The sequence below is a fragment of the Cucurbita pepo genome, chromosome LG04, assembly GCF_002806865.2.
Source record: "Cucurbita pepo subsp. pepo cultivar mu-cu-16 chromosome LG04, ASM280686v2, whole genome shotgun sequence".
In the NCBI taxonomy this organism is placed as follows: domain Eukaryota; kingdom Viridiplantae; phylum Streptophyta; class Magnoliopsida; order Cucurbitales; family Cucurbitaceae; genus Cucurbita; species Cucurbita pepo.
In genome coordinates this window covers 11,328,055-11,339,778 of record NC_036641.1, presented here as the reverse complement: position 1 = coordinate 11,339,778, position 11,724 = coordinate 11,328,055, and the positions used below count along the sequence as shown (strand labels likewise).

At 37.1% G+C, this 11,724-nt stretch overlaps 3 protein-coding genes across 4 annotated transcripts; all 3 read right to left on the bottom strand.

Moving 5' to 3' along the window:
* Positions 1-1,676: 1,676 nt before the first annotated feature.
* Positions 1,677-2,985, bottom strand: LOC111793908 (LOB domain-containing protein 40-like). The gene is made up of 2 exons (XM_023675977.1): positions 2,473-2,985; positions 1,677-2,378 (listed from the first exon to the last, which is right to left on the bottom strand). Exons 1-2 carry the CDS (start codon positions 2,858-2,860, stop codon positions 1,861-1,863), a joined length of 906 nt encoding a protein of 301 aa, XP_023531745.1. The 5' UTR covers positions 2,861-2,985; the 3' UTR covers positions 1,677-1,860.
* A 1,156-nt stretch (positions 2,986-4,141) lies between these two features.
* Positions 4,142-5,924, bottom strand: LOC111793186. The gene is made up of 4 exons (XM_023674961.1): positions 5,761-5,924; positions 5,066-5,244; positions 4,880-4,940; positions 4,142-4,757 (listed from the first exon to the last, which is right to left on the bottom strand). The coding sequence occupies exons 2-4, from the start codon at positions 5,209-5,211 to the stop codon at positions 4,479-4,481; spliced, it is 486 nt and encodes a 161-aa protein (XP_023530729.1). The 5' UTR covers positions 5,212-5,244; positions 5,761-5,924; the 3' UTR covers positions 4,142-4,478.
* Positions 5,925-7,461: 1,537 nt separating this feature from the next.
* LOC111793184 lies at positions 7,462-10,484 on the bottom strand. 2 transcript variants are annotated; one of them, XM_023674958.1, is made up of 6 exons: positions 10,197-10,484; positions 9,743-10,076; positions 9,276-9,657; positions 8,809-9,195; positions 8,125-8,327; positions 7,462-8,035 (listed from the first exon to the last, which is right to left on the bottom strand). In XM_023674958.1, exons 1-6 carry the CDS (start codon positions 10,355-10,357, stop codon positions 7,784-7,786), a joined length of 1,719 nt encoding a protein of 572 aa, XP_023530726.1. In that variant the 5' UTR covers positions 10,358-10,484; the 3' UTR covers positions 7,462-7,783. The 2 variants fall into 2 exon arrangements, with proteins under 2 accessions (XP_023530726.1, XP_023530725.1); XM_023674957.1 differs by having other exon boundaries at positions 8,125-8,333; positions 10,197-10,483.
* Positions 10,485-11,724: the final 1,240 nt, after the last annotated feature.

Below are 11,724 nucleotides of genomic sequence, written 5' to 3'. Positions count from 1 at the left end.
GAGAAATAAATGAGTGTGAGTGAGGACGTTGGGCCCCGAAAGGGGTGGATTGTGATGTCCCATATTGGTTGGGGAGAAGAACAAAACACCCTTTATAAGCGAGGACAATATCTGGTAGCGGTGGATCTGGGCCATTATACCGAGTCCTAACCTCACATTTTAAATAGATATCTTTGATTCAAAGTTTGAATCACTTACTAAGCATAGATTAAGTCTTGAATATTATATTAGGATATTAAAATTAGAAATTAGGCTGGTACATATATATCATAAGATAACCTCTTTATTATAGCAAAAAAAAAGACTAAGCAAAATGGTGGCCCACAGAAACATTAGCGTACGAAACACCAGAAATAAAATCCTAAGATCACATGGGTGGGGGCCCAGTATGTGTCGTTTCAATCTTTTCTAATCGTGTGGGGCCGTTTCCATTCTAAACCACTATTCTGATTATTAATTTTTAATATATGCTCTAATTAGTTAATTAATAATTGATAATCTGGATTTAGGGATTTACGAAATAGGGTTTATAATTGGGATGTGCTGGTCGTTCCCAACTAACCAATTATTATCCACTCAATTCCACCTGCTTTTTCATCTCCACATTTCATTTAAATTCCTTTAATTTCACTTTGGTTTCAACAACCAATATTTATATATATATATTTGCGGGTATTTAATATCTATCGTCTTCGTTTATTTATTATAAGATCGCTTTAAAACATCAAGTAAATAGCAAAAAAAAGTCGAGCATTATTCATAAAATGATGCATGTGCTTTGATAAATGTAAGAAAAGGAAATATAAAAGATAGTCAATTACATTTCTGATTCTTCCACGTTTTTAATTATTTTCATATTCTAAAATATAATTCGATGAAATTAAAATTTATATAAATCGAGACACCTATATTTATTTTTAAATAATGAAAAGAATGTGAAAGTAATGAATTTATATCAACCACAAAAAATGACGATCATCCCATGTTTGTTTGTCCACGTGCTTTTTTCCTTTTGGTAGATGATAAGATTCGTTAAAATTGACCTTATTGACCTTATTGATTTGTTTAGTTCAACGAGTACGAGGTTTGGACCTTTAAGCTGTTGGTCAATAATCAAATTAGCACTGAACCCAAGCTCATTGGTTGATCTCGACCGTGGGGACCCGAGTGTAGCCCAATTTTTGTCACCTTTTATCCTAACTCTAAACAAAATCAACTTAACACTAATGGAATGAGATTTAAACAGTCTTCCATTAGGAGAAGATTAATTCAATTAAGTATATTGGAAGTAAGTCCGACGTTGGTTATTTTAATAGAAGATCATGAGTTTACCAGCGAGAAATACTACTTTCATTGGTATGAACTATTTTGTGTTGGTACGAGACCTTTTTGGTAGCCCAAAACAAAACCACCATAGTTTATGCTCAAGATGGATAATATCATATCATTGCATACATAACTCTTCCGCCACCGTCTTGTTAAACTAATTTGAGTTTATAATAAAACAACACACTCTTCATTGGAATGAGGCATTTTGAAGAAGCCGATCAAAGTCATGAGAGCTCAAAGTGTGCAATATAATACCATTGTGGAGAGTTGTATTCGTCTAACATGGTACCATGAGAGCTCAAAGTGTACAACATCATACTATTGTGGAGAGTCGTATTCGTCTAATATAGTATAAGAGTCATGCTCTAAACTTGGTCGTGCCAATAAATTAGTAAATCCATAAATGTCGAACAAAAAAGAGTACAAAGCTACTCTTTTGTACAATATCAAAACCCAAATTCCTGACATCCAAATCATCCATCCTTCTTTACACGTTGCCTTCTTACAGCCATGTCAGCATCCGACTCTGCACTATAACCCCAAGCTAAGTTCTAACTCCACGTCACCACCCTGCCCAACTGCAGAACCCTCCACCGACAAACACTCGGCCTCGTCGCTGCTGCAGTCCTTCTCCTGCGATTTATGGCCCACCCAACTATCCAGCTCGAACTTCAAACACCGGGGCTCCGATACAACTCGGGTCGGGTCGTCGAATACGAACTCGGTTACCACCACCGGCTCCTCCTCCGGCATCGGCTTGTTGGGGGCTGATCGCTTGAACCGCCGTCGTGTTTTGATCTTCCGAAGCGCGGAATCGGGGGCGGCGCCTTGCTGTTTCGAAACGTGGCGGATGTCGCAGTCCTTCAACGGTGGGCCCATGTGCGACGCCGCAGTCTCAGAAGAAACTGACAGAATCGGTGCACCTTTGAGAACGGCTTCGACGGCGTCCTGACACAGCTGCCAGCTCCCGGACCACAACAGTCCGGCGGAGCCATAAATCGGGTTCACAATCCGCCCACACGCCTCGAATAGCAAAGATTTAAAAACCGCTGAAACACCCAAAAAACAAAAAACAGCCTTAGGTAACTGAAACAGAGCAATGAAAACAGAGTAATTGAAACAGAGTAGAATATGATGAAATACCAGGGCGAAGGTGATCGGGGCCGGCATTGATGAGATTAACGAGGCCAGCTCGGCCGTAGAATTTGGCGAGGAAGAAGGTGGCGTTGGCTTGGGATTGGGGGGTTTTGATCCATTGAAGACAAGGCCTGATGGAGCAGCTTTCACTGCAGCCTTTGCGAAGAACTCGGCATCCATTACAGCTGATACGCATGGCGTGATGGATGGATGAATAAGGAAGAAGAATCTGTGCGCAAAATGGAAGAAATGTAGATGGAGAAAGAAACAAGGGGGGGTTTTGTTTTTGTAATGATTTCCGCAACTGGTTTTCCAAGAAAATGGTAGTTTTCCAGTTTCGATGATTCTCTGGTTTTTTGCTAACCACTGGGAAACTTTCTTTGACCACTTCCATCCGATACCATTAATTAATTACTTAATTAATTATTTGTTTATTCCCTCCTCCTTTTTATATACTCAATTCTTAGTGGGATTATTAAATTTTATTTTCCATAAATAAAAATTTAATATTTCCACCCTCCTTTTTCTTTTTATTTTCTTTCTCTAATCATTAATTATAACTATTCAGATAAAGTTTAATAATTTGATTTTAAATTTTATTTTTTTAAATAAAAATATTTAAATCCTAAATAGATTTCAATTTTAAAAAATAAAATAGTTATGAAATCTTTTTTTTTTCAAAACTATGATTATCTTGGTATCATCCTTCTCATTTTTTTTACAAATAATAATAATAATTCTTATTGAAAAAAAAAAAAATTGGAGCCATTTTTTTTTTTTTTAGTTTTCAACACATAATTTAAATTTCAAAAAATATATAAAAATAAAATACTAAAATGGTATTTAATTAATAAAATTTAAAACAAAATAGTTATGAAACTAGATTTTAATATTTTAGTTTAGAGCTTAATTATATTATAACTTTCAATGGTTGAGAGGATAAGGAGTGGAAAATTGAGAAGTAAAATACAAATTAACCTGACCACCTAATGACGTAATATTTATTATTTAAAAAAGGTTAAAAATATGTTTTAATTCCTAATTTTAGATTATTTGATTAAATTTAGTCCATATTGCTTAAAAAGTTTGAAATTAGTCTATTATATTTTAAAATTTTAAAATTGGGTTTCCATTAAGAAGAAAAGTCAAAGTTTTGTTTGCCAAAACTGTATGAATTTAAAAGGAAGGAATCATAAAATTTCGTGGGTTGAATGAGTTATAATATTTTTTTATTTAAAAAAAGTATTTAAATAAAAATAAAAATTAAAAAATGGGAAGGTGAAGATAGTGGGGTCCACAGTTGGAAGGCAAATCCAGTGGGCGCCCCCCATTCTTATTTTATTCAAAAGAAATATAAAGTCAAAAGTGATATTATTAAATAAAAACAGTGTATATTAATGGGCTGCTTTCAACCCAAAGCTTATGGACTTTTTTTTATGCAGCCCAAAACTATAAACAGATATAAAAAAATGGCATTCAATGGATGGCATGCATACATACATACATACATACACACACACACACACATATATATATATATATATATATATATGTTGAAGGATCTCTCTCACTATTGGCCACTTCCCATCTCCACCTTTTTAATAAACACTCTGAAACTGACCTCTCAGAACATTATTAATAATGGTCACTAAGTGAAACAAAGAACAATGGAAAGGGATTAATAACTAATCTGCATTTCTCTTCTTTATTTCCTGGATTAGTTCCTCCAAAACATCATTAGTCACTTTAATTACACACATATCTCATCTCTTTGAGATTTTGATGAACGATGATGATGACGACGACGACAACGGGACTCAGCAAGAACAACCATCCTGCAGTTGATTGACTCTACTATGTACAACTTTACACACTAATGAACAACAAAAAGAAAAAGAAAAAGAAAAATGAAAAACATCAGTTTCAATCTCCTTCCTCCACTTCAAAACCTTAGCCTGCCTTCTTTCTCTGGGGGGGTTGAGTTATATATATATATATGGTGCTCTGTGTCTTTAAGCCACAGCAGAAATGCTGCAATTTCGAGCATCTCGGTTCAGACAGTCGAATCCTTCGATTCGAACTGCTGCAGGTCGATGACCGAATTTCATTCGGGCACAACCTCCTTTACGGGTTGAGGGAGATGGTGGGCCTTCATTGGCTTGGTACATATTGTTTCTATTGCCAAATTGCTCATCTTGGACTAAAGGGTTGGATGCCCTGCTTGGTGGAGACCCCCAAAAGAATGGTGGAGAGGTTCCTAATTGCTGGCTATATGTTTCACCGTAACTTTCCTATAATATAAAGTACAACCCTATTCAGAACATTGCTCATAGCTCTTTAATCAATCGAAGATAAAACAGCCAAGTTTTTGCAGGTTGAGATTGATAGAGAAAGAGTGTAGTCAAGAACCTACCTTAGTGAGGATCATATCCAGAAGCTCGGCTCCTGCTTTTGAATTTCCTGTCTTGGTTTGGCTGTAAGGAAGCAGATTCAAAGATCAGCAGCTTGTTCCCCAACAGATTCATGTTCAAACCAATATAATCAAAAGCAGAAATTTTCTAATTCTGGCAAAAACGAGTTTAAATTGGGATTAACGAACCTGATGGGCCATCTATGAGCTCTGATGGGGTCATTATCATTTGGAGTTTGCAGAACCAAACGACGTGGCTTTGGACAAACCACAGATTCCATCCTCATCTCTTGGCAGGCAGCCATGGCGTTCTGCTCATAAACCCACTTGTTCATTCTCTCAGATATTCCTCCTAGCAGTTCAAAGATCTACAGAAAAAAAAAAAAAAACTTTCAGTCAACTTGATTTTTCAGCCGTGGGAAGAAGGATCAGAAGAAGAAAAGTCCATTTTAAACTCTCTATACGTGTAAATCAAGACTTCATTTACTCCCATAGCAAAATTTGAGAAAGACGTGAACATGCACAGCACAAACTCAAAGAGGGCTCTCCAAGAAAACAACAACCAGATAAATGTTCGTGAACTCAAATTTGGGGGAAACTGAAATGGATAGAAAATTAAGTCATATTCTCAATTAATTAACACATTCAGAAAAGTTAATTGGTGAATTAACACTCTAACCATGTTCCAGGGCTCTAAAATCTCATAACCCTACACCCTCCATTAACAACCAAACCCGTAATTGTAAGCTCAAAAAGAAGCAAGAAATTCCAGCAGATTGGAGCACAAAAGCAGCAATCCAAACCCAAAAACATCTCCAATGCTGTAAAACAAGCAGTATTATAACTCATTAACCAACACAAACACAGAGAGGAGGAGGAGAGACCTGAAACGACGAGCTCCTCCGCAGAAGGGAGGATCCGAAGGAGGAAAAGAAGTAGAGAGAGAGAGAGAGAGAGAAGGGAACAAGTGAGAGAAGCAGATGGAGGGATTTGAAGAGAAATGAAGAAAGAGGAGTTGCAGGGGAGTTGGAGCTCAGTATTCATAGGACGGGGATGAAGAAGATGGGTAGGTTGGAAATTGGAGACGCGCCATTCTAAGCTGCGCTAACCACCATTGGATGGTGATTCGCTTAATGATTTCATCTCCCGCCGTCCATTCAGTTCAGTGGGCCCCGCCCTGGGAGATTTTTCGGCCACATGATTCCGGATGCCACGCGTTTATTAATTTTAATTTGTAGATCTGCAACCTCAATAAAAAAAAAAAAAAAAAAAAAACTAACAAACACCATTCTCATCTTTTTTTCTTTTATTTTTCTTTTTCTTTTTGCAAATACTATTACAAGATAAATTCCAACGCTAACTCGAATAAACTTTTGAAGTCATTTTTTTCCGTCTAGAAGGCCACCGCTATCAGATATTATCCATTTTACCTTCTTACATATCGCCATCATCTCTTCGATTTATAAATGTGTCTGATAGGGAGAGATTTCCACCCCTTTTTTATTCTCCTGTCTAATTAAAGTGGGATCTCACGACAATTTAGGTTAAATTTAATATATAATAAAAAGAAGTAAGAAGATATTTATGATTTGAAAAATATTATAATAGATTCAATGCTTAGAAACACTATGATTGTGTCTTGCATCTCCCTCTCCCTTTTTCCCCTTTTATTTTAACACTCTATAGATATTGGAATCACACAAATTCATCTCCCATATTCTTTAAATTTATAATTTATAAGTCAAATTAAGATTTTAAAATCATATAATAAAAAGTATATATTATTAGTTGGACGAACGTGGACGTGTAAAATTGATTTGAATTGTATATATATTTTAAAAGTTGGTGAGAAAATCAAGACGCTACAAATTAATATGATTGGGTTTCATTAATTAACTTTAATCTTATATTTTAAAGTCAAAGTTATTATATTAATTTTGTATTTAACTAATTATTAAGCCCAACCCCTCGACATGGAAACAAAGGTGTCCATTCTTGTCTCATGTTTCTTGCCTTTTTTTTTCTTTTTTTTTTTTAATTTATTTAAATTTTTTCCTAATAATCCGCCCTTTTTTTTATTTTGTCGTTATCTTATTGGCATTACGTGTGAATATTAAAAAGTAAAGGAGCAAAATAAAACGAAAATTTGCCCATTAGAGATAAATGGGCTTTTGTCTTTTGCATGGAGTTGATGGGCCTTTTACGTTTCTAAGCCCAATAATATCCCATGGGCCGTGAGTGAGGCCCATTTGATGGAGTTCATTTTCTCCTTATTATTTTTAAAATAACTTCTCAATAGAATTATTGATTTGTTTAATTAAGAAACTTTTTATAAAATATAATAAAATTATTAAAAGAGGGCAACTTTATTTAAAATAAAAAAATTAGAAAACTTTTAATTTTTTTATGTCTCCTTTAAACACAAATTCTCGTGACTATATTTTTTATTTTTCTAAAAGGACTCCGCCTAATAATTAAAGAAAAAAAAAATTAGAAGACGACAAAAGATTATGAAGTAATTTATATTTATTTGGTCTCATTTTCTAAAACCCTAAAGTAGAAAGAAATATTTCCAACACAATCCATTGAATATAATATAGGAAGATTAAGCAAGCCATTCTTTTGAAGTTAAAAGGTAAACCCTAATTGAAAAGGTAAAGTTATAAAGCAAAAATGAAAGGTTTTGAATTTGTCCCCATCCTTGTTGCTTCACTTTCAAAGTGATACAAAATCATATCTCCAAGCCATAAAAGGGTTTCTCCATCTCTTCACATATTCAACTTTTTTCAAAAGGGTTTCTCCCAACATGTTCACTTTCCTCCATGGATGACTCACCAAACCAACAAAATGTCATGTTTTTTGTTCTCCTTTTTTGGTGGGCTCTCTCTTGAGCTTACCTTTAATTCATCAATGAGGTGGGAAAAAAATAGGTGAGGAATCTCTATGAACTTTCCCATCCAAAATCCCAACTTTCCTCATTTTCGCCTCGCACCAATGGAGTTGTTGTTCGTTTATTATATCCGCGCTTCTCAAAACCCTAGACACCACTTTTAGGTCTATAAGACCCATCAAAATCTCCATTTCTTCCTCGACTCCCATCTTCCGTTTCCTCCTCAAGCACTTCCCGGCACGACGAAGGTGTTTAAGCTTTTTCGTCTTCTGCAAATTTTTTTCAAAAGGGTTATTGTTTTGAGTAAAAGAATAAAGGGAGAGTTTTTATAATGTAAAAATTGTAAAAATGAGCTTACTTTTTGGTTCACTTTGTTCATGAGTTGGAGGAGATTTGGATCAAGTGAACCCTTGTTTTTCCTCTTGAAAAATGAAGCTATAATTTGAGAGGGTTTCTCTTTATCTGCTTTCAGGAAATTCATGTATGTTCTTATTCCTTCTTCCATTATGATTTGAAATGAGTGTGAGGATATTCTTGAACCATCTTCCTTTTGTTCTTCATCTGAATCTTCAAAACATTCAAATCCATTCACATTGCTAAATCACTTCATTACTTTAATCAATTACTTTAATAAAGCAAACCACAAAAAGAAGTTGGCTTTCATGCTAAGAACACATCAATTCATACTCACTTTTTCATATGCTTTGTTTATATTAAATTAAAAGATGCATAGTGTGTGTTATCTACTCATTCATTAAATATTATACACAAAAAAAAAATTCAACTTTTTTGAAAGAATGGTTAATAATTAATGTACCTTTTGAGTTTACTAGCTACGTTTTGGTTTCAATGGTTTAAATCTTTGTTAGGAATCACGAATCTCCACAATGATATGATATTGTCCACTTTGAGCATAAGCTCTCGTGGCTTTGTTTTTGGTTTCCCCAAAAACATTCGTACCAATGGAGATGTATTCCTTACTTATAAATCCATGATCATTTCGTAAATTGGCTCCGGGGAAAAAGAAGGAAAAAGAATGTACCTATAAATTCGGGGACTTGGAGCAAATTAGGAGCCAAACGTCTCATACGAGCATAGATCTCAGGGCGACGGCCGTGGTCGTAAGGCTCATTCTCGATATAACGCTGAAGAAGAACTTGAAACTGTTGAAACTGTTGAGCAAGTTTGGCTGGACATCCAGTGTCCAAATCTGTGTTACAATTAGAACTCAATTTCTTGTTGACAAAGTTGCTATAGTTCCAGTTAAGAGCCTCCCATGTCCAGCAAATTTGTGCCACATAAGCAGCCTCCAGCTCTTGATAAGGATTTTGGTTCACATGATGTGAAGGCTTCTTGTTAATGGTTGATAACTTATGAACAATCCTGTCTGATACTGATCTTGGACACATTTGAATTAATCTGAGTGATTCTGCGTGGAATTTGATGGGAATTGGGTTATGATAAAGATTGGATTTTTTTAAAGACAATAAAGTAAGATTGAATAATGACCTGTTTCACGAAGCTTTTGGGCTGTGATTCTGTGAAGAAACATCATTTCTTCATCATATTTCTGGAAAACAGTGTAGGATTCCCATTTGGGGCAGCTCCTCCTTGAAGATGAAGAAAATGGATCATCAGTGCCAGAATCTCTGCAGTTTATTGAGCTTCTCCACTCTGATGAACTCTTTGAAGTTGATCCAACGGTGCATGAATCCCCAAATATCTCTTCTTTTTCATCCATTTTAGTTGCTGCAAATACCAAATATTTCTCATTCTCATTAACCTTCTTAACTTCCTCCTCCTCCTTCTTCCTATTTTCATCTCCCTCCAATGAACCTTGTTGTAACCGCCCAACCCCACGGCTAGCAGATATTGTTACCTCTGGATTTTCCTTTAAAATTTTTAAAACACGTATGTTAGGGGAGGTTTCCACACGCTCATCAAGAATCAACTGACGTGGGATTTCACGGACTGACCTTAAGTTGTTCTGGCATCTGGTGGTCTGGATGATATTGATGTTGTTCTAAGGCTTGTGGAGACTCATAAACTGAGCTATTGGTAGTGGTTTGGCCATCAGGGTCTGTGGAGGAGTCCATAATCCAGGGCTCCTCCAACTCAGTGAGTAATACTTCTTCTTCTTCATCTGGAAGTTGGCTTTGCCACCGACTCATCCGAGTTTCGGCTTCTTCGTCGAGGTACGACACTGTTCCAGTCTCGCCGTGGATTCCGTTGCCATATCCTTCTTCTTCTTCCTCCTCCTCCTCCTCCTCCTCCTCGGATGAGAAGTTGTATTCATATTCATACTCATTTCTGCAAACAAAACATTGATATCAACAAATATATAATGTGATAGATAGGGATGGGAGTGATGATGATGATGATGGTATCATAAAAGTGGAAAAATGGATATTTGATGATGAAAGTGATGACCTTGGGAATAAAGGGGTGCCCAGGAAGTGGAGGAATTTGAAAAGTAGAATGGAGGAGAAGGAGGTGAAGAAGAAAAGAAGGAAGAAGGAGGTGGAGAGATTGTAGAATAGCCTTAGAACAGCTTCTTCTTGTTGTTGTTGTTGTTTAGGCCAATATTGCATTTTTGTTGGTGTTGATTATTGGTCTAAGATCATGATCTCCTCCTAAGTACTCTCTCCTTCAAAATCAAAAGGAAAAGGGAAAGAACCATCTCTCACAAATTTTATTCAAAAAGCAAAACACAAATGGATTCATATATACTTTGGTTGCTTTTTATATCTCATGCCTATCATCTTTATGTTTTTGTCCATTTCCATGCTTCAAAATCTCATCTTTAACCCTATAAATGAGGCTATAATCTCCATGGGGCTCCAAAAAAAGATGCATCCCTTCAACACTAACAGAGAAATCTTTGATTTTTTCTTCGTTTTCAAACTCTAATTCAATGAACAACAATGAAAGAATATCACTTTTTGAAGGAACATCAACAAAGGATTGATCTAACGGGGAGGGAGAGGGAGATTTTGTAGCCGTTCAAGCCTACCACTAGTAAATATATTGTCTATTTTGGTCTGTTACGTATCGTTGTCAGCCTTACGATTTTAACATGCGTCTATTAGAGAGAGGTTTTCATACGCTTACAGAAGAATGCCTCGTTCCCTTCTTCCATCAATGTGAGATCTCAAAATTCATCTCCTTTAGGGGCCAACGTCCTTGCTGGCACAACGCCCGGTGTCTGACTTTGATACTATCTAATGCGGGATCTCACAAGCCACCCCCTTTGGGAGTCGGCGTCTTCACTGGCACAACGTCCGGTGTCTGACTCTATATCATCCAATGTGGGATCTCACAATAGGGGGCCAACATCCTTGCTGACACAACGCTCGGTGTTTGGCTTTTAAACCATCCAATGTGAGATCTCACAACAGGGGGCCAGCGTTCTCGCTGACACAACGCCCAATGTCTGGCTTTGAAATTATCCTATGTGGGATCTCACAATCCACCTCCTTTAGGGCCCAGCATCCTCGCTGACACACTGCTCGATGTTTGGCTCTGAAATCACCCAATGTGGGACGCTGGCACACTGCTCGATGTTTGGCTCTGAAATCACCCAATGTGGGACGCTAGCACACTGCTCGGTGTCTGGCTCTAAAACCACCCAATGTGAGACGCTGGCACACTACCCGGTGTCTGGCTCTGAAACCACCCCATGTGGGACGTTGACACACTGCAAACCACCCAATGTGGGACACTGGCACACTGCCCGTGTCTGGCTCTGAAACCACCCCACGTGGGACCCTGGCATGCTGCCCAGTGTCTATCTCTAAAACCACCCAATGTGGGACGCTGGCACGCTGCCCAGTGTCTAGCTCTAAAACCACCCAATGTGGGACGCTGGCACACTGCCCGGTGTCTGATTCTGAAACCACCCCATGTGGGACGCTGACACACTGCCCGATATCTGGCTCTGAAACCACTCAATGTGGGA

Coding starts and splice junctions, on each gene's coding strand:
- LOC111793908 (XM_023675977.1), bottom strand. CDS start 2,860: ATGGAAGTGGTCAAAGAAAGTTTCCCAGTGGTTAGCAAAAAACCAGAG. Junction 2,379..2,472: donor CCCCGATCACCTTCGCCCTG/GTATTTCATCAT, acceptor TGGGTGTTTCAG/CGGTTTTTAAATCTTTGCTA.
- LOC111793186 (XM_023674961.1), bottom strand. CDS start 5,211: ATGAACAAGTGGGTTTATGAGCAGAACGCCATGGCTGCCTGCCAAGAG. Junction 4,941..5,065: donor GCTCATAGATGGCCCATCAG/GTTCGTTAATCC, acceptor GCTTCCTTACAG/CCAAACCAAGACAGGAAATT. Junction 4,758..4,879: donor TGGATATGATCCTCACTAAG/GTAGGTTCTTGA, acceptor TTTATATTATAG/GAAAGTTACGGTGAAACATA.
- LOC111793184 (XM_023674957.1), bottom strand. CDS start 10,357: ATGCAATATTGGCCTAAACAACAACAACAACAAGAAGAAGCTGTTCTA. Junction 10,077..10,196: donor GGCACCCCTTTATTCCCAAG/GTCATCACTTTC, acceptor TTTTGTTTGCAG/AAATGAGTATGAATATGAAT. Junction 8,334..8,808: donor CCAAGTCCCCGAATTTATAG/GTACATTCTTTT, acceptor AATGTTTTGAAG/ATTCAGATGAAGAACAAAAG.